This window comes from Anas platyrhynchos, chromosome 4, assembly GCF_047663525.1.
Source record: "Anas platyrhynchos isolate ZD024472 breed Pekin duck chromosome 4, IASCAAS_PekinDuck_T2T, whole genome shotgun sequence".
Classification (NCBI taxonomy): Eukaryota; Metazoa; Chordata; class Aves; order Anseriformes; family Anatidae; genus Anas; species Anas platyrhynchos.
Window position 1 is genome coordinate 77,867,732 of NC_092590.1, and position 23,960 is coordinate 77,891,691.

Below are 23,960 nucleotides of genomic sequence, written 5' to 3' on the forward strand. Positions count from 1 at the left end.
AAAAGTTACCAACAAGACAGAAGGAATGCAAACAGACAAAAACAAAAATAAGTTTATATAGAGAATTTTTTTTAAAAAATAAATACATAACTTGCATAATTTTAAGCTCTAGACAAGCTCTGTGGGTAATCTTTTATTAGGCCTGCTAAAAATACAGTTGAAAGAGTCAGAGAAGGTTTTAAGCATGCAAGTTCTCCTTCAGAAAGCTTGCTTATTAAGCTTTCAACTGTACTGTTTTAACAAAAGATTATTTCTACTCTGTTCTTTTCCTGCCTGTGTCTTTAGGCCGTCAACTGCTACAAAAAAAATACCTTTAGATAATTTTATATTAACAGTTGTGCTCCCCTTTCATTTTTATCCAGGCTATTCAGAGAGACAGCATAAATGGTTCTCTGCTCCAGCGCAGCATTTTGTTTCTTATTGCAGATTCTTGTTTGGAAAGCTCACTTCTATACGCTCAGTCTTTCTTCACTTCTAATACTGTGACCCAAGATTCAACTTCTGGTTTGAGTTACCCCCAGCAAGAAAAAGAACTTCTTAAAAAAAAAAAGTCTTATTCCTCTTTTTTGTATCCTTGCATTTTAAAAGCGTTCAGAGAATTATTTCCTCTGTTCAAATAAATAGGTTAAGAGAATGTTGTCTTTGTTGCTCTAATTCAACTATTGATCCTACACACCTTCATCAAAAAAACAAACACAAAATAATGACATTAAGCATCTTACAGAAAGATTTTAAATTATCTTCTGGAAATATCAATAATGTAATCTCCATTCTGAAGAAAAAAAGCTGCACTTCAAAAGAAAATCCCTTCTAAATGGAAGAACTGAAGTCACCAGGAGGAATCACTGTTGATACATCAGCACAGCTCTAAGGGGTGACCTTAACCCAGGCAGATTGAGCACTCTGCTTAAAACAACAAAAATAATCATACTGAAGTATGATTATTTAATGGAATTTAATAATGCATTTAATGGAATGCATTCCAAAAACAAATTCCATTAAATACCTTCATATGGTGAGCTTATATGGTATTAGGAAAAATAAATGGGTTCCCTAAATTACCGTACGGGACTCTGCCTATAAGAGCAGGAACCCTCTCATTCAGCATCCATCATGCTGTTCACCTGGTTCTGGTCCCACCCATTATTAGTATCCATAGTTATATTACTTTCTTGCAATTTGCTCATTCTGTTTAACTTAGCACGTGTTGCAAGAACTGCACTCTGTGATAAACACCTCCCCTGATGAATTCGGAGCTGAAATGGCAACCACGCCACCATTTTCTGTTTGCTGTTGCTTCTGCCCAGGAACAAGATGCAATTCCCAAACTGAAAAAAAATCCTCATCCCTCCTCAGACTTGAGGAAGTTTATCAGACACTTAAAATGGCAGCATGAGGTTTGTACAAAAGGACTAATTAAAAGTCCATCAGGACTAATTTTAGCTACTACCATGAGATACGGTGCAAAGCCATTGGTTAGCTCAGCATCGTTTCATTTTGTTGGCATTCCAACAATGCAAGATTGCCTTAAAGTCGGCTGCTATAGTATAAACCCTGACCTGCATCCCTCGGGAACACCATCCAAGAAGGCTAATGAAGGAGAGGAAGGAAGACATTGGTCAAATCAAATTAAAACTCAGTTAAAGACCAGCATTACAGAGATACATTGGTATCTTGTGATGTCATGTACAGTATCTGTGGGAAGGAAGAAATCTATCCCATATACTGAGCCATCCCATGTGCTTTTCTATTAAAAATATATATTTTTTTAATATTTTAAAAAAATATTAAAATAAAAAATATTTTCTGAGAATTTCTATTATTTTCTGCGTTTGCATCCTTTCCATACTTAGAGAAAGCTTTGCACTTCACAAACTTAACAAAGTGCCTTAAAAAAAATAAAATTAATCTTACAAAGGCCCTGATAAGCACTGCAGCCACTGGAATCCTAGCAAATAGAAACGTCCATGTTTCACAGTGCTAGGTTAAAGGCTGGACCAGATGATCTTAGAGGTCCTTTCCCACCTAAATGATTCCATGATTCTATGTATTTGGGCAATCAGGGAGAAGCAGAGAGATGGAGAACAGAAAAAACGAATCAGATTTAGCATCTTCAAGGAGACTATCAGCAATAGCATAAGGCCAGACACAATGGACCCTAAATCCTAGTTCTTTTATTGTAATTTCATTCTTGTGTGTTAAAATACATACAAAAAGTAAATAAAAATAAAAGAATACCACCACATTAACTACCTGGGGCAGTCTCCACAGGTATCATTTGTTCTTCAGCCCAGGCTAGCTTGGGCTTCGCCCTCTTACTGTAGCTTCCTTCTTTATGCTTGATAGCCGTGCTGTCTGGAGGATTATCATCTCTTAAACCAAGCACATTTGCTGGAAACCTTGAGGGAAGAGCATCATTTGATCCTGCAGAAAGAAAGGGCAGTAATTACGAGCAAAAGGTGGAAACACGAAGAAGAGATACAGAAATTTCACAACAAAAATGTCTGAAAGAAAGCCTATTATCAGTCTCAGTACCAGCACATTCAGAAAGCAACAATCATGATCCCTAGAGAGCAGATCCAGTGACTAATAGGCAGCAGGCACTGCAGGATTGTTTTCCACAAACTTTGGTGACAACGTTCTTCCGTGAGACACAGATAACCTTACCTCTTCTACTAATGAGCAGCAAAGAACACAAGAAAATTAGCATTAGACAAGTCTGCTAGGAAGCCAGACACAGGACTTCAGATTCCCTCCGATTCAAATTAAATTCTGCACATTTTCTCTGACGGATGCAAATGCCTATTTTCTGAGCTCAGAATAGCCATGGAGAACAGCTAGGAGGGAAGAGTAGGTCTGTATAACCTCTGAACAGGAATTCAAGACAACAGGAGCATGGTTCTTGGTATTGTATCGCTGCGTCCTAATGGTAGAAACCTAAAATGGCCCCTAACTGATTTATCATCATATTTGTTTCTCTCGTTCTGACCATACTACAAGGGGCAGACTGGAAAGAGGGAATGAGCAGGGACACACAAATAATCACAAGCACGGCTTGGGGCTGCAGTGACAAACCTGTGCACTTACTGTCACCACTGTACCAACCTGCTCCCCTGGGGCACATCTGATGGGAACTGGACATCTTTATAATATTAATTTTGCCTACAAATAGCTTTGGATGTCAAAAAGCTCTGGCTGAAACATGAAAATAAGACCTATATAGCTTAAGTGATATGTTCTTTACACATAGAAGAGAACTAAAAAAAAACAAGATGATTAATTCTAGATCATCCTTTTCTCTACTAAACAAGAAGTGTGTTTTACTGAGAGATAGGTGGATGGGAGGTGAGAGGTTAGCTTGTATTTTAATCCAGAGTTACAGATTGCAATGTTTATAGAAAGTTTCTATACTGGAATCCCCTAAGATGGATGGAAGACATTTAATACTGAGAAAGCTGTTATCAGAAATGCATGCGGCATTTCCTGGTATTTCAGAATGAACACACAACAAATTAAAGAAAAAAAAAAAAGAAAGAGAGAAAGAAAGTACAGAAAGAAAGAAAGAAACTATAAGGAAGGAGAACTGGCAGAGGTATGAAGGAGCCAAAACTAAACTGTAACTCCCAGAGAAAAGTAAAGAATTATCAAGCTCTAATTAGCCTATAGTCTAATTCAGACCATAACCTTCAGTGAGGACTCACGTATCTTTGTGTTATAAAGTGGCATGAACGTGAACAAAGACATTTTTCTATTAAAATCAGCATGCTTCCTCTAAACTAGCAGGACAGAAGAGTTCTGAGCTAAACTGAGATAATTCTGCATGCACAATAGATATATTTTGACTCAGGAACTACAATCACGATCTCACACTGGAAGATCTAAGCCAAATAAGTACCTGAGTGAGAGCTCTTAACGCTCGTTTCTGATCCAACTGGAGAAATTTTGGATCCTGCTCTGACATAAGGAACATAATACATCCCAGCGCTTCCAGAAGGTTTATACGGCAGCAGTAACGGCTGATCTGCAGGGATGGAAAGCAAAGCAATTGACAGAAATCAGGATTAAATCCTTTAATGCAGCTGAAGATAAAAGTAACAAATTAGGATGCAAGCAGACAGAAGGTGGTCGTTGCAGTAAATCTGGAGAAACAGCATATTCTTTAGGAAAACAAATTGATATTATTAAGTATCTAATGAATACCTACCCACGGGTTGGAAAACTGACTGTCAATTAAATAGAAAAGATAGCTTACTTGCCAATGCTTTTCCTCAAAGATCAATATTAAATTATTAAATCTGTGACTAGGGTGACAAACGCTGGCTTAAAAAATAAAAACACAACTCGTATATCCACAGAGCCTCCATTGACCCACGGTTAATGAAATCATTTACAATGAGCATCGATACCTGTCTCTTGAGTCAATAAACAGAGAGTGCTGTTACAACAGAGCACACACAAATGTCTGGAGCAAAACGTTAGCTGCCTTCTAACAGAGAAGGAACCAGCTGATCAAATAGCTGGCATATTTTGCACTCCGATGCCACAAAGCAATCTGTTCTCAACTACACTATTTTAAACACCTTGACAATAGAGATACAAAGTCCAGAGCACAGGAAAATAGCACAAACACTACTTTTTTTTGGTACAGTTTTTCTACTATAAAACATCAGTGTGTGAAACCACACTGCAACATCCATATTCCTCTGTTAAGCTTTAAAAAGCCCCACACGTTCTCTTTTATTCTACATTTCATTCTAAAATAGCGATGGGCACATTTTTCTCTTAGCTCCCTACCAACAAAACTGTAAATCCCAAGTGTAGGGGTTCGTTTCGTATGACCTGTCAATATCAATATTAGAATTATCTCAAGGTTTTTACTTTCACAAAAAGCTGGGGTTCTGTTTTTGGTTTCACTACCCATAAATACCTCAAACTTGAACAGATGGAAGACTACACAGGCATATAAGACACTGATTTGCTCACCACCCTGCCTCGGGAAAGAGGAAATTTTGTTAAGAGCTGAAGTTGTGTTTGGGGGAAATTTACATGTTTTCTGGAGAGACGACTGGTGGGTAATATTTTCGCCGTCTTGTGAATTAACATAAATTTCTGCTGAAAAGGTTGTTTTTTCAGGACTTTCTGTTGTTATCTGGGTGGTGGCATCAGAGGTACTTTTCCCAGTTTCTGCAGGAACTATGGAGTTGCAGATGTTCTTCAGGTCACATCCCCCTGAACCCACAGCCTGAAGACTCTCACTGCCTTGTGGGGGCAGCTCTTGGGCTGCTGTGCTTGGAACAGAAGAAAGCAGCAGGCAGCGATCTGCTGAAGACACTGGCATGGGGAAAGATGAACCTCTGTGATCTTCTGGAACAAGGGCAGCAGTTGGTAACTCCGAAACAGCTTCTAATAAAGCTTGTGGAGTTTTTAAAGGCACCGGTAGGGTATTGACTTCAGGTTTATCCCCCAATCTCATCTCATTTGCAGCATCCAAGTCCCTGTGCGGCTCTGAGTTATGACATTTTGGGGAAAGAGTTATGTGGACACAAGACAGCGCTTTCTTAATTGGTGACGGAGACACAGATATGGTGGATAAAACCTCATCTGGAGGTGAATGGCGAGACGCACCCGTTTGCTCTCCTTTCTGAATGAGAGGCACTGCATCAGAAGGACGTTGCTCTTCTTCCAACAGCTTAACGTGCCCCTTCAGCAAATCAGTTTGTACGGCTGGACGGGAACCCTCTAAGCTCTCACACACCTGGACGTGGCCAGGAGGGCTGCTCTCCTCCTGCTGCTCAGAGGTTACAGCAGGGGGTTCACAAAGCCCACTCGTACCTTGGCTGAATCTTGCAGCAGAGTCTAGCCCCAGGATTCTGGCACCACGCCTGCCCAATTCAGTCACATCTTCAGACAGAATGTCAGGCTTTTTTGCACTAAGGGTCTGTCTCTCAGCAGCACGGATGCCTACAGAATCCTGCTCTGACAAACAGTCTGCTCCTCGATAAGCTCCAGCTCTGTCGCTGCCAGCAGAGACATGATGAAAGCTGGCTCTGTCAGCAGCAAATGCCATCTCATTAGACTGTGAGCCAGAGAGAACTGGACTTGAAGGAGGACAAGCCTCAGATCTTTCCCAGTGTTGCTTGCCATGGCTCTGTTCCTCAGCACTAGCACAACCAACCTCCAAAGGCATTAACCCATCGAGAACATATCCATCAAGACTGCCACCGAGTGCCATGGAAGTCAGAGGGGTAGAAAAACGTTTTCGGGATGAAAAGGTGATGGAGGTAATTTGCTTCGACATCTCTTCGGAACACTTTGGAAAAGACAACTTCTTCTGAGCTGGCAAATGGACTTCTGTCTGCACATCAGAAGCAGCTGCAGACCTCAGCACACATCTGTCCCGTTCCTTCTGCGCTGGTGAGTGAAGCCCAACGATGCCAGCAGAATGACTGCTTGCAACTGGCTGATGTTGGCTGCAGACGGGCGTCTGAACAGCACTCGGAGATTTAAAGGGTGTATCCTTCAGAAGGCAACGATCAGGAGGATTAGCTCTGGATAAAGGCACGACTTGTTGTAAGCTCGACTCTAAAAGCTCCTTAGTCCTGGAGGCTTGTGTTTGGCTGTCAGCATGACATCTTTTGTCACTCAAAGCCTTGAAATAGTTTACGTCCTGTTCCTGATCACGGCCATAGCCAGAAGCAGCTTCCAAACTGCAACTCCGTGCACCCTGCAAAACACAGAAGAATTGATAGAGGTTACATGGACGGCTTTCTGTCCTCACCAACATCAGGATTTCTGAATTCAGAGAAAGAGCAGTGCTATCAGTAATCAAGAGTCTGTAATTATAAATGAGCACACACTTTCCTTGGAACTCATCTTTTTATGCAACTAATTAAAAATTGGTTTTATTTTAAGTGCTAGCAAATTAGCTAACAGCTTTATTCTTGTTTACCAGTGAGTGATGTTGAGAAGTATTTGCAACTTAATTATCCTAACTAATAGTTAGAACCTTTCAGTTTTGTAAGCTACAAAGTTGTATTGCAGATGTCGCCTCTGATGCTTGTTATAACATCAAAAATTTCTACCTTTTTGAGTTTTTATGAGTTTTTTTCATACACAGTTGAACACCTACCATACTTACCCACTTCAAAATGTACTAGGAAAAATTACTACCCTTTGAACGAATATTTATTCGCTAAGTTCAAAGTGATTTAGACACACACACATCACTATAGCTTTGGGATTTCAGTGCTATTTTAATCATTAAAAAGATAACCAGTTAGATACGCAATCACAGAAGCACTTAGGTTAGAAGAGCCCACTGGAGGTCTCCAATCTGACCTGCTCAAAGCAGAATAAATTCAACATCCCAACAGGTTGCTGAGGGACTTATCAAATTTCACAGATTTCCAAGGATGGAGATTTATACATCAGCTTTAACTACCTTTAAGTTCCTGATGAAAGGTGTCCCTCCATGGCTCCATGACAAACAAACCACAATGCAAAGCCCCCCACGTTAATTTCCAGTTACAAGTGCTCAAGCCTTAACCAAGTACACGATGTTCAATGCTGGCAGCCACCAAGAAATCAGTTATAGCAACTAAAAATAGTTTTGTTTGGAGCAGAGTCCAATCTCCACGTTGTGACATTTTAAGGTTACAGGGATGCTCTGCAATCTGACATTTTGCTATGTCATAACTATCACAACATAAAGTACAACTTTTATATAAAAGGTTTTCCCTCACACTTAAATTGTTTGACTCTAGCATTCATGAAGCATAACTAAAGTGAAAGGAACTCAGTGACAAAACAAGAAGAAATGTTCTTTAAAAACAGAGATGTTCTTTAAAAAGCATGAGAAAATATTTAATTAGAAAAGCTTTCATTTTCCATAATTGATATTTTTGTTTTCCTCTAAAATAAGCATGCCAACTTCCCAGAGAAGAGCTACAATACATCTTTTTACGGTCACCACCCACTGCTGACAGTAATTAAAATATGACTGGAAACAATCAGACCTTTCATTTACTCTTTAAGGCAAATGATAACTTGTAAAAACTTCCTAATTTTCAGGTGCAGATTGTTTTCATTCTCCCATCAAAACAGACACATTTGCCACAATTTTTTTTTTTCTCCCCTCTTTTGGAAAGCTGCTGAAACTGCTGGATACTGCAAACAGCATAAGGAAATCCTAGCAACAGGTAAGGCACTAATCCAGCCAAAACCAAGGATGCCTGCTGTCAGTTGCCCTTGTTCATAAATTTGGGGCTAAATTACATTTACATCTTTGTCTGAAAATTGTCCCACATCCATATCACACCCCAGAATCACAGCCACTACATTTAGGACTTGACTATTTGGTTACCCATATTCAGGCATCTCTGGCATGTGTTTTACACAATGCTATAAAATTCTGAGCCTTAAGTTATTTATTATTATTTATCATGTATTCATCATATGTTATCATTTAAGGAACTGAAACTAATAACTTTTTTTTTTTCCGTTTTTCTTGCCCAATTTTACTAACCTCCAGTTTTACTAATCTCCTGCCTTCATCGCTTCATATTGTCCTGTACCTCGAGGTCCACTGCCACCATCTGAACAGCTCCACCATCAGCAATTAACAGCAAATTATAGTACATAAATAAAATTAAAGCAACATAGGCTATAGCCCAACAGCAGAATCAGTCAAAAAACCTGCACCCTACTCGTTATGTAGTCTCCTCCTCAGATGGTGTTGCCTTTCAGCACCTGTTAATGAGGCAGAAAACTGACACAGCAATTAATGGGACAATTCCCAGGGTGTGCTCCTCAGTTACAGCCTCTGCTTTCTAAGGAACCTGTGCTGCCTCCTGGCATCTCAAACTGAAACCTGAGTTCTCTACACCTTTTGCAGACAAATCATTAAACATACCACGCAGAGCAAGAAGGTAGAAAGGGATCTGCAAGCGTACTTGCCAAACAACACAAAATAGCCGTGTCTAAATACATCAGTGAAGTTTGAATATGCTTTTAATTCTCATTACAAAGCACAGCCACTAACAAGGAACATTCAGCATCTGCAGGGACTTGCAGAGATCAACCAGATGGACAAATAAAATGTGATCCTCCCTCTGCGGCAGGACCTTTGTTTCTAAGGCTTTTCTCCTTACAGCAGCAGCAGCCCCAAAATGCTGGCAGCTCATCCCTGCAGCAACTTACCTGACTGGCATTAAGATGGCAGTTTGGAAGAAAAGAAATGCAAGGACCCCAAGATCACACTACAAGCAAGTGAATAAAACACCACGCTCCCAGATGCACGTGGAAAACCTGTTCATCCAAGAGCACAAAGATAAATTCTTGCAAGTATAACTGAGAAAAACTTACGTTACCATTCACAGAAGTGTTTTTTTTCCTGACAGCGTTGGTCAAAACTGACTTTGCCCGAAGCAAACTAAGGCAACTGCTCACCTGATCTGCTAACTGCTCAGCTGCACAGAGGGCACCTTCAGTTGAGGGCAGTAACAAAACAAAGGAAACACCTTTTTTTTTTTTTTTTTTTAACAAACAGCTGCAGCAATTCCAGAGTGTCTTTTTATCCACAGAGATTCATCTCACTTGATTAGGTTTGAACTAAACCTGGTATCATACTCGTATTCCCCCCCTCCTGACGCAAAATACCAACCCACGATTCACACACCACGCTAGACAGCAGCTCCCTCGTCCATTATCCCAGCCCAGCTCTTTCTGACGGATTGGTTTAGCGTCAGGGGCAATATCGTGGTTAGCTGGGAACAGCAAGACAAGACAAACAGTTTCATCAGCATCCAAAATTGACATCAAAATCCCTGGAGTGCAGTAGCGCATCCGAAAGGCTAGGATTACTCTCCCAAAGCAGTACTTTCCTGTGGCCTTACCTATTTTAAGGAAGTGCATTAGTTTATTTGAGTCCCTGGATTTCCTGTGGCTGTGAGGGATGATAAAGGGATGTAGAATTGTGCAAGGACATGGGGCAGTTCTGTACCAGCACAGGGCTGCTCCTGAGCCCATCTCTTCCCTGAGCCACGCACCGGTTCAACCGCCTGAATGCATCAACTCCTACTAAAAGCAAGCACAGAAGTTGCTATAAACTCATCTTCCCAAGCCTTTCACATGTTTTATTGTGCTTGTTATGTGTCATCTTTCCAAAAAAGATCTGTACGGCATATGATCCACAAGAGAATGCAGTGCAAATTTATAGCTACAACTCCGTGAACTTCCTGAAAAAGCAAGTAAGAACAAGGAGTGGAAAAATACAGTATATAGTGGAAGAACACAGAATGCAAAGGGAGAACACTCTTAGGTAAATCAAGGGATAGCTACGTGGCATCCCCTTGAATATAGGTGGAGTAAAATATCCTAAATTTACATGGAAAAAATCATGGGGTTAGTATGCTGAAATTCACTTACGTCTAACTGCATCTCAGAACCCCTCAGACTAAATGAGTGGGCACAGAAAGAAATAAACATATTCAAAAGGCACAGGAAGGTTAAATTTGAAAGACAATACACGTGGAGCAGAACAGTACCTGCAAGTCTTCAGATTTTCCCATCTGACTACAGTTATAAAAATTATATAGACACTTACCCTAAGAGTCACGAGGCTTACCTCCATACAACCTAAAATTTAACGTTTCCTAGGCCCCTTCACGTAACATTCACAGTGAATAAATCCAATAAATCACTCTCCTAAAGAAGCCCAATGTCCTGCACCTCCCCTTCTCTTGAAGGACCAGCTAAGACCCTTAGCAAGAGTCAACTGGAAACGGAGTCAGCATGAAATTTAGGAAATAAGCTGTATGCTGGAAGTCTCATATTTGCCATCTATCCCCAGACAGCCCTGCCAAGATTTAGTGTTTATAACCACATGAGTAGAGGATTTCTCACCTTGTGTGCAATGGAAGAGCTATAAAATGGACAGGAGGATGCCACCAATAAAGTGCACAGAAAACAGATGCACAGGGCAGGGTTTGGCAGTTTTACGGAAGAGAAAGCAAAGAAAACAATTCAGATTCTGAGTTACAGTCATGAGGGTTGCTTGCTATTAGAAATGCATCTTCGAAATTAAATGTCATTTTTATATAGAGTGCTCCTTTCCGGGGGCAGTATTCAGCTGAGCACTTCAATGCATGTTTGAAGCCTGTTCGTTCGCGTATGTCCCAAGCACCTCCTTAAAACACTCTGCTCAACTGGAACTTGAGAAACCCTTATGCTTTTTCTTTTTTAGAGCATCTGTTATTTAACACATCACAAATGACAAACAGCAATCGATCAGACATTATCCCAAACGTAAAACAGAGCAATACTCAGATGATCCCTGAGAAGAACTCTCCCAAGCTGTCCTGCTCTTTACTTGCATTTTCTTTTTTGCAGACAAATTTCACATCTTTCCTGCTAGAAACAATAAAATATCACAGCGGTACATTTCTTGAGCTTTCACCTATAAAAAACGAGAGGCAGCATATAAACTTTCTAAAAAAGTGTATTTGTCATAAGCCTGCATCAGAAGGACTAAATAAAAATGACGATCTGATGAAAGAATTGTTTGCATGAGTGCTAGGAACAGTTTGCCATTCATAGTCTTTAAAGTTTAGGAGAAGGAAAATATCTTTTCATAGTCATTTTTCTGTTCTTTTTGAGTCAACACATTGCCAGCTTCACTCTGTAAATTCAGGAGGTATTTTACAGAATGGTTTCCATTAAATTTATAGTAGATTATTTTGTCAGCAATAAAACTGGCTGCATTTTTTTCAGTTAAATAGTTTTATTTTCAACAATCTGGATTTTTCAGTGACATTGTTTTCCTTGGAGGGAAACGAACATTTATCTCAAGTATAACAAAAAAGAAAAAAAAAGCATCTACCTTCATTCTGCAAATTCAAAACTACTTTTGATCTCCAATTAAAGCTATTGTGCAGTAAAAAGTGCTTCCAAAATCAAAGCAGAAAGTGTTGTAGTTAAGCCAAAAGTAATTTCTTGGAGTCTTGGCTTACAATTATTTTTTTTTTTGTTATTCTACATTGGAACAAAACAATTGATAGCCAACACTAAGTCTCATAAAGGTAGAACTATTTGGTTCCATTAGGGACAAAGCTGTGGCCTAGCAAGAACTAAAAAAAAATAAAAATCTCCAGTGCCTCTAGTTTTTGATGAGCAGACTGAAGCAGACATTTGTGTTTTTGTTGTTGTTGCTGTTTTAATTATTGTTTTTATTTTAAAAGTGGGAAGAGCCTCTTGTCTCAAATTCCAGAAATAAAGTTGTTGAATTTATTTTCCTTTTTTTTTTTTTTTTTAGGCTCAAAGATTACATCAATACCTGAGTAACTGAAGTTTCGTCTGATGCTTTTTTGAAGCTGATGTCTCTATTACCAACACTGCTCTTGCCAGAAAAACTACAAACGCAAATACGGGCTACACATGAATCATACTCTCCCCCTTACCCTAAACTATTGTTTTTCCTGGCATGTAGTCAGTTTGCAGAAAAAAAAAAAAAAAAAAAAAAACACACAGAAGACATCACTAAAGCTAAAGACATTTGTCCCATCCTTGGAAGTTTTCAAGACCAGGTTGGATGAGGCTTTGAGCAACCTGGTCTAGTGGGAGGCGTCCCTACCCATGGCAGAGGGTTGGAATTGTGTGATGTTTAAGGTCCCTTCCAACCCAAACCATTCTGTGGTTCTGTGGTTGTCTGGAACACCAGATTAAGCATCTTCAGTTATGTATTAGCACTGCCCCTAAGATATCCAACTATCAGCTGGGAAAAAGAAAAAACAGGAAAAAAAAACAGGATGTGCTACAGCTGGTCCTGAGTAAGCCATGCCCAAAGAAGAAACAAGCTTATCCACTAAACGAAGTTCTCATTAGTCTGCAAACCTCTCCCTGCTTATCCACCAGTCTTCAAAAACATCAGAGAAATATAATTCATCACTGTATGCTGGAAGGGAAGACACACAAAATCTCCAGAGCAGCTGTTTCTCTTTCGTACCTTGGCTAGTCCAGATTTCTTGGCACTCAGAAGCAGCTCTGCCTTTATCTCCTCTATTCTTTGGCGGTCCTCTTCATTCAAGTCTGACACAGATTCCTGAGATCGGCTGGCCAGCTTTAGCTTCACCCATGCTACACAAAAAGGACATAAAACAGAATGATGATTACTTCTCTTTTTTGCTCATCATTTAAAGCAACAGTTTTATAATTTAAAATCCTAACTATGCTATGCATTTCTAACTATTACAACAAAGGAAATGAAGATTAGTATCAAATACGGTGGTTTGAATATATGAAACACACTCCTGGACAGACTGACCAGGAATATGATTCAAAATGGACCTTTTGAGTATTTGTTTGGAAAAATGGATCCAGGACCACTGCCTGGTTCTGTTATTTTTACAGCCTCAGGCTCAAGCCAACACTCTTACACAATCCCTTCCCTATTATTTAAAGTAGCACATTTCTAATAGCTATGTGGACAAAACCACAAGAACAGTTTAGGCAAAAGAAGTGTCCAAACTGGTAAAGTACAATTCTATCCTATTCTGTCATCCTATGTAAGAAGACAAAGACATTCGTTGTTAAGCTTTGTCCCATTAAAGCTTACCAAGAGCAACATAATGTGACGTGATATCAGCAACATGATGTCAGATGTGGCATGAACCTTTAAAACCAGTGGAAAAGACTCAGACAAACTCAGAGGTCCCTCTATGCCCACATCTCTTCATTTCAAATAAACATATACCTAAATTAAAGGTTTGCCATTCTGATATAACACTTGCTAGAACACAGCTGAGCTATTTCATTACCTCGTGCTCTCCTCTCCTCTTCATCCATGCTCAGAACTTGTGTCGAGTGTATTGCAGGTGATCCACTTCTCAGCAAGCTTTTGACACGGGCTGCCAGCGAGTCTCCACTGCTACTGCCATCACTCTCTTGCACGCGTCCTGCCTTGCTTCCAGCTACACTCGCTTTTGACAACACGCTCTGGAAGCCTCCTGGGACATCAGTGATGCTGCCTAGAGGCTCCGAAGGAGGATTCCTCAGCAGGCTTTTGACATGGGCAGCAAGGGAATCTCCACTGCTACTGCCATCGCTCTCTTGCATGCCTCCTGCCTTGCTTCCAGCTGTGCTGGCTTTTGACAACACGCTCTGGAAGCCTCCTGCAACATCAGTGATGCTGTTTAGAGGCTCTGAAGACTGACTCCTCAGCAGACTTTTGACACGGGCAGCAAGGGAATCTCCACTGCTACTGCCATCACTCTCTTGCATGCCTCCTGCCTTGCTTCCAGCTACACTGGCTTTAGACAAGAAGCTCTGGAAGCTTCCTGGAACATTGGCAGCACTGCCTTGAGGCTCAGATGAAGAAGGATTCCCCAGCTCTGAAGTTCTTTCAGTGCTGAGTTTGCTACTTGCATTGCTTTGCGCAACAGCCACAACACCAGGTTGATTTCTGTCTGTAGTTACGCTGCTACAGCCTTCTGGCTCAGACCTTCCTGCAGACCTCCCCATCCTAAACTCTTTGGTTATCTCCTTTATCATCTCTTCACTGCTACGCAAATTGACATCAGAAGAGCTTCCCCATCTTAAATTGCCTTTGTGGGAATCCAGAGGCTTTATTAACAATCCCTCTTCTTGCATATTTCTTCGGGTCATAGTCTCACCTTGTGACAGTATCTTCTGAAACCAAAGGACACTGTCTTTCTCCAACGCAGAATCTTTGGGGCCATCCTCATTTTTAATCAGCGCTGGGGAAGACTCGCCAGTTTCTCTAGAAGAGGCACTGGAAAGGACAGGGTCACACCAGCTTCCAGCTATAACCTCTGCCTCTGCCAAAAGCTTACATATTTCTTGCAGTGCACCAGATCCAATCTGAGAATCACTTTCCTGACCCTTACCTCTCTCACTACCTGTACTCGATGTTTGTGAACCTCTCTCAACTTCCATTTCACCTTTCACTCCAGCCAAAGAACTGGCAGTCCATCTCTGTGAGCTGCTACTCACGTCTTTCAACTCATTTTTAACTAGCAGATCCTGAACACGTTTTGCAGCCAGCATGGGACTCTCTCTGTCAGAATGGCAGTCAGGTGAAACAGTCTGCAGGTGCTGGTCTGCTTCAGCTACCTTGGAGACAGCCAAATGTTCTGCCTCCTGGTGTGTGGAAAGTGGAGCAGTTATCTCCACTTGGTGGCACGGCACAGTGCACGGACTCACGGGTTTGTCTCCAAAAGATCTGGAGAAGTTGGGAGAGAGTTCACTAGGCGACAGGATATCAGAGCCAACCGCTGAATTCATTGGTATAGAAATACTGACAGTGGAAGTGCCAGAGTTCGAACTTGTTTGTGTAACTTCAACTGCTGTCAGAAATTCACCTACAAAGAAAGAGAAGATAGTTAAATTTGGGGCTTCAGGAAACAGCCATATCAGTAAAGACTACTTTTTTCTTATACGAAAGGGACTAATTCTTCCCTTCTTGTACAGGAAGAGAAGAATTACAAATATTGGAAGATGTTCAGGAAAAGTGTTTTTAGAATGAGACTTGGACTAACAACTCCATGAGAATTATCTACTGGAAGAAATCCGTTAAACCATTTTGGATAAATATCAAAGAAATTACAGAAACTGACTTAAATAACTTGCATTTAAATAAATGGTTATTGTACATTTTAAATAATTGTTCTTAGATAAGCGACATAGTGGTGACTCTACGTTCAAATGAATACTTAGATCATAAAAGCATCCCTGCAAGAAACAGTGCTGCGGGACTGTATTTCCAAAATACTACAGATAAGCTGGTTTCCCACTAATGGTTGCAGAAGTCCAAAAGCAGACGGGATGCACATTTGGCATTACATTCAGCATTTGGATATGTAATGTCTAATTGCTTTACAGAAATGAACTGAAATGTAAATAGTGTTCTTAAATCCACGCTGGGAGGTATACACAACTGCAAAAAGCCAGCTCTCTAGCATGCCTACCAACAGGAATTTAGAATCATAGAATATCCTGATTTGGAAAGGACCCACAAGGATCGAGTCCATTTTGTTGGTTTCAAACACAATTTTGTTTCATGTCCCAACCACTGACATTTTCAAGTACACTTAGCCCAGGCAACATTGCCCCCGTACCTATTGCCAAGTGTTTCAGTTGCCAAGCCTCCCATAATGTTTACAGAAAGAAAAAAAGAGAAAATAAGCAAGCCCAACAGGCTTAAGAGAAAGATGCATTTAATCTCTTCAGATCAGAAACGCAGGTCAGCACAAGGCACTTGAAAACTCTCAGATATTCCAAGGGTTAGGCAGGTACTAGTGAAGAGGCTGCAGATCTGCTCTTCCCCACTGAGTACAAGATGCAAATGCCAAAAGAGTACGAGCTAAGGAAAATACCCACTTTAACATTTAAATGAGATACTACATGGGCATGCCACTGAAGGACTTCTTAACCCGAACTGAACATGCTGTTTTTCATATAGAAATGAGTCAACACTTATTAAGGTCATTATCCATACATTTTTTATGTTGAGATAGGCTGATTCATGAATTTATCAGGTCAGTTCTAAAGCGTGTACAAATTTTGTCACCCTGAACAAGCCAAGGAAGCCTTGGGGAGAAAAATAAACCAAGACTTACTGCTCTCACAGAAAGAAAACGTTCTGCAACACTTCTTTAACCTTTAGATACAAAGCATTTGCTTCTTAAGAAATGTTATGAAAAGAGAAATAAAGATAACTGATACCACACTGGCTAGATGCCATACAGCCTGAATTTCTTAGTGAAAATGCATGCTTCCAATGGTTTTTAATGCTTATTTTTCCAGTTCAAATATCTCACATCTGAGATCAAATCATATGAATGATGCAGAGCATCACAGAAGAAACATGCTTGACACTGCCAGGCCACGAACAACTTCACAGGTACATCTGAAGTTCTGTGTTCTCCAAGGTTTGCACATCACAAGACCTTCCCCTCCCGAATACCTTGGGGCTGCTGGGTCCTCGCCAGCGTGTCAGTGGAGTCCTTCAGCGTTCTGAGCTCTGAAGGGGAAAATTCAACTTCCCTGATGGGTCCTCGGGGCACAAACGGCGTCAGTATAGTTCCAGGTGACTGATCAATGCCAAGGTTGCGAAGGTATATCTGACAAAAGAAATAAGGAACACACAAGGCACTCTTAGGGAATGTTAATGGATTCCGAATTGCACATTTTCCCTTCATCTTAGAACAGAATTGAGCAGATGAATTGGAAGAGACCCACAGAGATCATCGAGTCCAACTGCCTGCCCACTGCAGGGCTACCCAAAAAGTTGCAGAGAGCAACGAGGTCGCCTCTCAGCCTCCTCTGCTCCAGATAAAACACCTCAGCATCCTCAGCCTCTCCTCACAGGACATGCCTCAGAGCCCTTTCTCCAGCTTTGCTGCTCTCCTCTGGACACTTTCAGGGACCTTCACATCTTTTTTTATGTTGTGGAGCCCAGAGCTGCACACATCATTCAAGGGGAGGCTGCACCAACATTGAAGAAAGCAGGAGAATGGCCTTTTTTGACTGGATATGCCATTTTTGATGCACCCCAATGTGTACTTTCCCCTCAGGTCCCTTCTTGCTGAGCTGGCCCAGAAGGACACCATCGGAGACATCATCCCTGGCCTAACTAAAATCCAGAAAGACGAAATTTAATGCCTTGCCTTCATCCACAAGGTGGATGACCTTGGTGCAGAAGGAGATCAAATTAGAGAAGGCCTTCCCTTCACGAGCCCACGGTGACTACACCCAGTAACAGCTTTGTAGCACCCAGGCCAATCTTCTCCATAATTGTTACAGGAACTAAGGTTAAACTAAGGTCTGTAGCTCCCTGGGTCTTCTCTCATGCCCTTTTTGTGGATGTGTATAGCATTGGCCAGCCTCCAGTCAGCCAGGACCTCCCCAGCCTCCCATGACCTTTGGTAAATGGCTGAGAGGGGTCCAGCTGTAACATCCTCTAACTCCTTCAGCAGTTTGGCATGAATCCTGTCAAACCCCATGCACTTACGCATGTTGAGCTGATAAAACGATTCCCTTACAATTCAGCGACCACAGATGGAGAGTCACTGCTCCCCCGTCACGGTCCTCCAACTCAGTGGCCTGGGCAGCACAAGATCTGTCATTACTTTTAATCAGTGAGGCAAGAAAGTCATTAAATGCCTCCTCCTTCTCCTCATCCTTACTTACCAGGTGCCCATCTGCATCAAGTATCAGCCCAGTGTCTTCCTCAGACCTCCTCTTGCTGCTGACTTACTTTAAAAAGCCTTTTTTGACGCCACCTTTTTCTTCCCAAATGGGTTCAGCACAGACAGCTTAACATGACCAGACTTTGAAATTTAAACCAGACAGCAGGAAAGTTCCTCACTCTTAAGGAAAAGTTCATTATGGGCCAGTCTTCAAAGCAAAGAGTTGTGAACCCTTCTGCCAGAGCTGGTTCAAAACAGTCATGATTTAATTTTGGTCATCTTGCTACAGGGAATAAACCCACACCCACACTGGACTAGGGATGAAATCAAGTTCTGTCTAAAACCAAGACTTAGTTTTACTAATGTAGCTAAAGCAATAAATCACTCCATAGTACATATGGCATAAAATGTCTTTTTTTCCTTTTCTATACAGAAAAGTACAGACCAAATGCACACAAGCACTATTTGTAATTGTATAGTGCATATGCATATATTATATGATTAATGTATTAAATAAAAAAATGCTATTGAGGTAAAATTTCTTCATTATCACGAAACATTAAAAGCGGTTTACAGAAGCAAAACTAAAATCCAACTCAAAAATCTAAAAAATGCATGATATATATATAGAGAAAAACATAACAAGGATGAAACCAACTCTGTGCAACACCCAGAGATTGTTGGTTCAGACACACACAGCATCATGCCCTGTATTAATATATTTTGAAAGCTGGAACAATCTCTCAGAAGTAAGAGCCTATCAAAAGCCACCTACGGTCTCCTGAGAAAATTTCTTTCCTTTTACCAGAGTATCTATGTTTACAGATATTATATACAGCTAAAAAAAAAGTTAGATTTCATCACTTCTAGGAGGAAGACATTTTCAACTTATACTACATCCTAAACTTGCCAACCATATGAAATAAATGAACTTACAGAACTTGGCCAACTCTATCCCCTATGATACTACTACAAACCTACACTTTAATAGGTGATGTGCAACCTGATCCCCTTTACCTTGTCAGTGATTTATGAGAACAGAATCCTCAAAACTACAACTGGAGAACACGCTTCATTATATTGATGAGTCCATGATTCATTATATTCATTAAAAAATGGAGGTAGCAGACAACCCTTATATCTCATGAATTCCATTTAAAATATTCTCCCTACAACATTTATATTTGTTTCAACATGTGTTTTCAGAGACATCCCAGAGAGGATAGCTTCTAAAACATAGTTCCAAGGACCTAATGATTACAGGAATCATCTTGCAAGAGGAACAGCCACACACTCAGAAGATAATTACATGTTTATGATTAACACAAATCTGCATTTAATTTTCTCTAACGCTCAGTATAGTTAACATGGCTGCCACAATCTGCCCTCCACTGGCACCAACAATCCTAAAATGGAGAAGGGAGAACTGAAATCTGCATTAGCCAAATAGGAGAGAGCAAAGGAAAGGTATGCAGAGCCTTCGAGCATCGTTCACGAGCAATATAAAGAATCAGGAATTTATCTCTTAGATACCGGAACAAAGTGAACAAGAAAGAAGAGTATTTATAGGGGGGGGAAAAAGGCAATTTGATTTGCCAAGAAGTTCTGTGTTGGTTTTGCTATTATTGCAGATCCGTGGGTGTGTGAAGTTCAGCTCTCTCTCCTGCAGCCTAACATTTCCTTAGTCAGCACTTGAGTCTCAACCTCACGTTTGGATAATTCTATCCCGATCATTTGAAAGAAGCTGGAAGATCAGAAATGACTTATCAATGCTCTGCAAAAAGAGCTGTAAGCAACTTATTTACAAGTCTTTGCATCAAACATTTCACTTACCACTAATGCTATGTCCTGTCCAGTGGGAAAAACAATGGGACAACTCTAACATCAGAATTATTAGAATCAGAAAAATGAAGTATCCTTTAAGATTTATTAGCCATACACAAAATAAATCACCCAGTATTTCTAGAATAACCATTGCATGACATGTTCCCAACACAACTGGATGTCAGAAACTAATTATAAGCATGACAGCCTCTCAACTCAGACAACCGATTCTGTGATACCTTCTGCACTTTTGTCCTACTTGCTCTAAGGTAGCTGAATATACTCGTATCCCTTCATAATCAAAGGTTAAAAAAATCACAAATTTTTATGAGAACATAACTTACTGGGATCCTTTCTTCAATATTAAACTCTTCTTTTTCCGGAGTTCCCAAACAAGCTGTTCCAAAGGGGATGAAGTTATCGTCTTCTGCACTGGTGAAGAAGTGTCCAGAAACTCCTGAGCCCGAGCCCCCCTGGCTATTTTCCCCAGAACTAGTGGGAAGATTCAAACTATCTTGGGAAATATCCCCTAAATTGTCCATGCTGACATGACGAGTAGGAATATCTAAGTTATGAGGCAGTTGTTGATTTTCAAGACCATCACAATTCTTCTGCTCATCAGTTGAAGAGTTTCTACCCTCTCTAAGGAGCTGAGCGACTCTTTCACTGGAAATGAAACCATTTGGGTCTGAGCTTTGTCCGGTACTGTCACTTTCAGCATCTTTATCAACAGGTCCAGAAACAATCTCAGTTGTAACCTTGTGTATCATGGAGCCTCCTAATCTATTTTCAGACACTCTTAAAACACTACTCGTTTCTTCTAAAGGCTGCATCGCCTCTGTTGAGATTGCTGGCTGAACAACGTCAGTCAGGGAGGTGTTCCTACTGGAGACATTTACTGAGTTGTCAGACTGAGATCTAGTAAGAGGGTGAACATGCTCTAAGTTTTTTTTATGACAGTGCAAATTTTCCAGGGAATGTGTCTCTCCAGAAGCAGCAGCAAGATAATCTTTAGGGTTTTTACTACTATTTTGCGTTGACAAAATATTGTTCAAAGAACTGGTGATTGCACTGTGGGCTTTCTTTCTTGGAGAAATTCCACTTGGGTGAGATGAAGCCAGTGCATCAGATATCTTGTCTGACTGGCTCATATTCCAAGTCCCCACCTTCTCCATGAAGCTAAGTGATGGGAGGGACTGAATTCTTCCAGTGTGAGGATATTTCAGTTTTGAGGACTCAAAGCGTTTGTCATTTTCTTTCTGAGCACATTGCAGAGAATGTTCCTTCTCAACAGATGTAGGTGTACTGGTAGACAAGTTCCCAGAATTTTCTTCATTTAAGCACAAAGGAGAGGCCTGAATATCTGATTTGATCACTCGAGCACTGGGTTCTGCCTCCGTTTTGTTTGCAAATATCCCTGGAGTAGACTGATAGCTTGGACGAGCAAGGTGTCCAAAGAATGAACCATCACTTATGAGGAAATTAAACGAAGGGGAAATGTCTCTAAGTTTATGTCCCCTTTCTATGGAAATATCTGAAATAGTTAATTCACCCCTGCGCACTCCAGGTTCTGCTTCCACTAGGGCATTCTCACCACGTGAAGAAGGAGCTTCCATGTCCGTCGTGACAAGTTGTTTAGGTGTACGGTCACTAGTGCTCATCACAACAGGGACAAGCTCCTCTTTCTCAAATCTTACTGCAGGAGATGCTTGTTTCTGATGATCATCTAGGAACCCTGGGTTCAATGAACCCTGGGGTTCAATAGTAACAGCCACGAATTTCACGCTTCCAAAGTCATTCAAACCTGCTCCATGCTCCTCAGACTCCCTGGCTATTTCAGAAGTCTTTGCAGAAAACGCATCTTGTACATCTGAAGTTTTACAACTGTCTTTCCTCAAATCAGACAACTTATTAGAGAAATCAAGCCCAGAAATATTCTTGTCTTTTTCCAACTTCTCTAGGTGTCTCACACATTCTTCTGACTCTGTCTTAGCCATTGTTACCTGCTCCATCTGCATCTCTCTTTCACATTTTTCTGAATTCTTAGTCAGTGCTGTTTTACAAGAGGAGTTTTCAGAAGATGAGAACTCATCGTGCCTCATTAACCCTTTTTCCTTCTGTGCAAGCTCAAAACCAGGAGCTATCACATTGTTGTCACAAGAGAAACATTCATCTTTTGCAGAAGTACTACAGGACTGCTTTGCAAGAGAACCTTCCATTTTGTTCAGTCTACTTTGCTGGCTTAGCATCGTTTTTGAAGTGGAGCTTGCTAAATTGTCACCTGTTTGGGGGATCGGTGTCTTCCCATTAGCGTCATTTTTGCAGTCTTCATTTGCCTCCTTGTCCACAAGTAGATGTCCAGAAAAACAAGAGGCTTGCTGAGACAAACCACCACTAAAACTGGCATCACAAGGTTCCCCACGTCTGAATGGAAGCGGATGCTGAGACAAAGTGAAGCAGTCACTGGGTGCATCAGAGGATCCTCCTGCATCTGCCAGACACTCAGCTTCTTCCACGTGCAAAGGCTTTGAATGCTCCTCAGAAGCACAAGAAACATCAGGGACTCCTCTATAAGAGACAAGAAAAGTCAGTACATTTCTCATGATGCTATTTATTTCAACATTTCCTGCTTAAGTGGAAGAGGCCAAAGTAGGACTTCATCCAAACAAGTAACTGGGATTTAGCAACATGCACATAAATACATCCCCTAAACAGAGCAAAATGCAAAGAAATGTAAAGAAAGTCTGAATAATATCGAAAACCTCTCCTGCCCTATAAAGTAAAGGCTTGAAAATTGTTTTTTCTACTTGGTCTGTCAGTATTTTAGTCAGTTTGGGAATTAAAGGGTTTGTTTGTTTTTATTGTACTAACAGGATACTTCAGTTAAATAAATATTAAATAGACAAAGTCTAAAGAAAATAGAAAAAAAAATAAATAAAAAAAGATAAAGAGATTTGCCTAAGCAGTTTTTTTTAAAAAATGGAAATGTATATATATAAATTGTATATTGTATAAATTGCATATATATATAAATTGTATGATATAGATAAATAAAATACAAGAATTATCCACTTCAGTTTCTTTGTACTAATTACTTCTTTAAAGGATATTAAATGTAGTGTTTTTTTAATATAAAAATTATCATTAAATCTCATTTAATATTATTAAACGTAAGCAGATCATCACCTCTGGAGGAACTAAGTTCTGATCCACAAACTGAAGTCACAGCACATTACATTAGGAAATAAATCTGTCCTGTCACACACCAAGTAAGTAGGAGGAAACGAACACCAATGACAATCTAAATATTTATCTTTACATGCACACGCTTTTCCTGTCTTTAATAAAGGGCAGAAGATTTCCTGACTTCTTTGCACTGGAGTTTTGTCACACTTTTGTATGAAGTCTTTATCTAGACTTTAAAGAAATACTTATTGTACTAAAATATTCATATTTTTTTATATAAAAGTAAGTATTTTAAATGACACACGTTGCTCTAGTACATACAAAGCACAGAGTCATATAGAATGGTTTGAGTTGGAAGGGACCTTAAAGACCATCTCGTTTCAACCCTTCTGCCATGGGCAGGGCCACCTTCCACTAGATTTGGTTACTTAAAGCCCCATCCAACCTGGCCTTGAGCACTCCCAGGGAGGGGGTATAATATTATGCATCCATACATACGTTAGTATTTACTACTGTAAATACAAGTTGCACCTGATTTCTGTCCCCAAAATTTGATAAAGTTTATTTCAGAATGTAAGAAAGCTAAAGAGATGTCTGGGAGGGCAGAGTTTTTCATTTTCCCATTTTCTTCAGGTACATTAGGATGAAAAGTTGATGAGCCTTTTCCCTTTTTCAAACCCTTTTGAAGGCCAAATAATGAGAAGAACTCTACTAAAGCCTTCTCTCTACTTAAAATAAATAGATAAA

At 40.4% G+C, this 23,960-nt stretch overlaps 1 protein-coding gene across 13 annotated transcripts in view; it reads right to left on the minus strand.

Moving 5' to 3' along the window:
* ALMS1 (ALMS1 centrosome and basal body associated protein) overlaps positions 1–23,960 on the minus strand; it is a 66,727-nt gene that overhangs the window by 19,940 nt on the left and 22,827 nt on the right. For 7 of the 13 annotated variants that reach the window (XM_072037915.1, XM_072037913.1, XM_038177929.2 and 4 more), the window contains exons 5-11: positions 20,372–22,595; positions 16,979–17,135; positions 13,812–15,374; positions 13,001–13,131; positions 4,984–6,724; positions 3,896–4,021; positions 2,254–2,424 (exon numbers count right to left, since the gene is read on the minus strand). In XM_072037915.1, coding sequence (XP_071894016.1) covers positions 2,254–2,424; positions 3,896–4,021; positions 4,984–6,724; positions 13,001–13,131; positions 13,812–15,374; positions 16,979–17,135; positions 20,372–22,595 — 6,113 coding nt within the window. The remainder of the gene's footprint in view (positions 1–2,253; positions 2,425–3,895; positions 4,022–4,983; positions 6,725–13,000; positions 13,132–13,811; positions 15,375–16,978; positions 17,136–20,371; positions 22,596–23,960) is intronic. The other 6 variants (XM_072037916.1, XM_072037914.1, XM_072037912.1 and 3 more) reach the window with 3 other exon arrangements.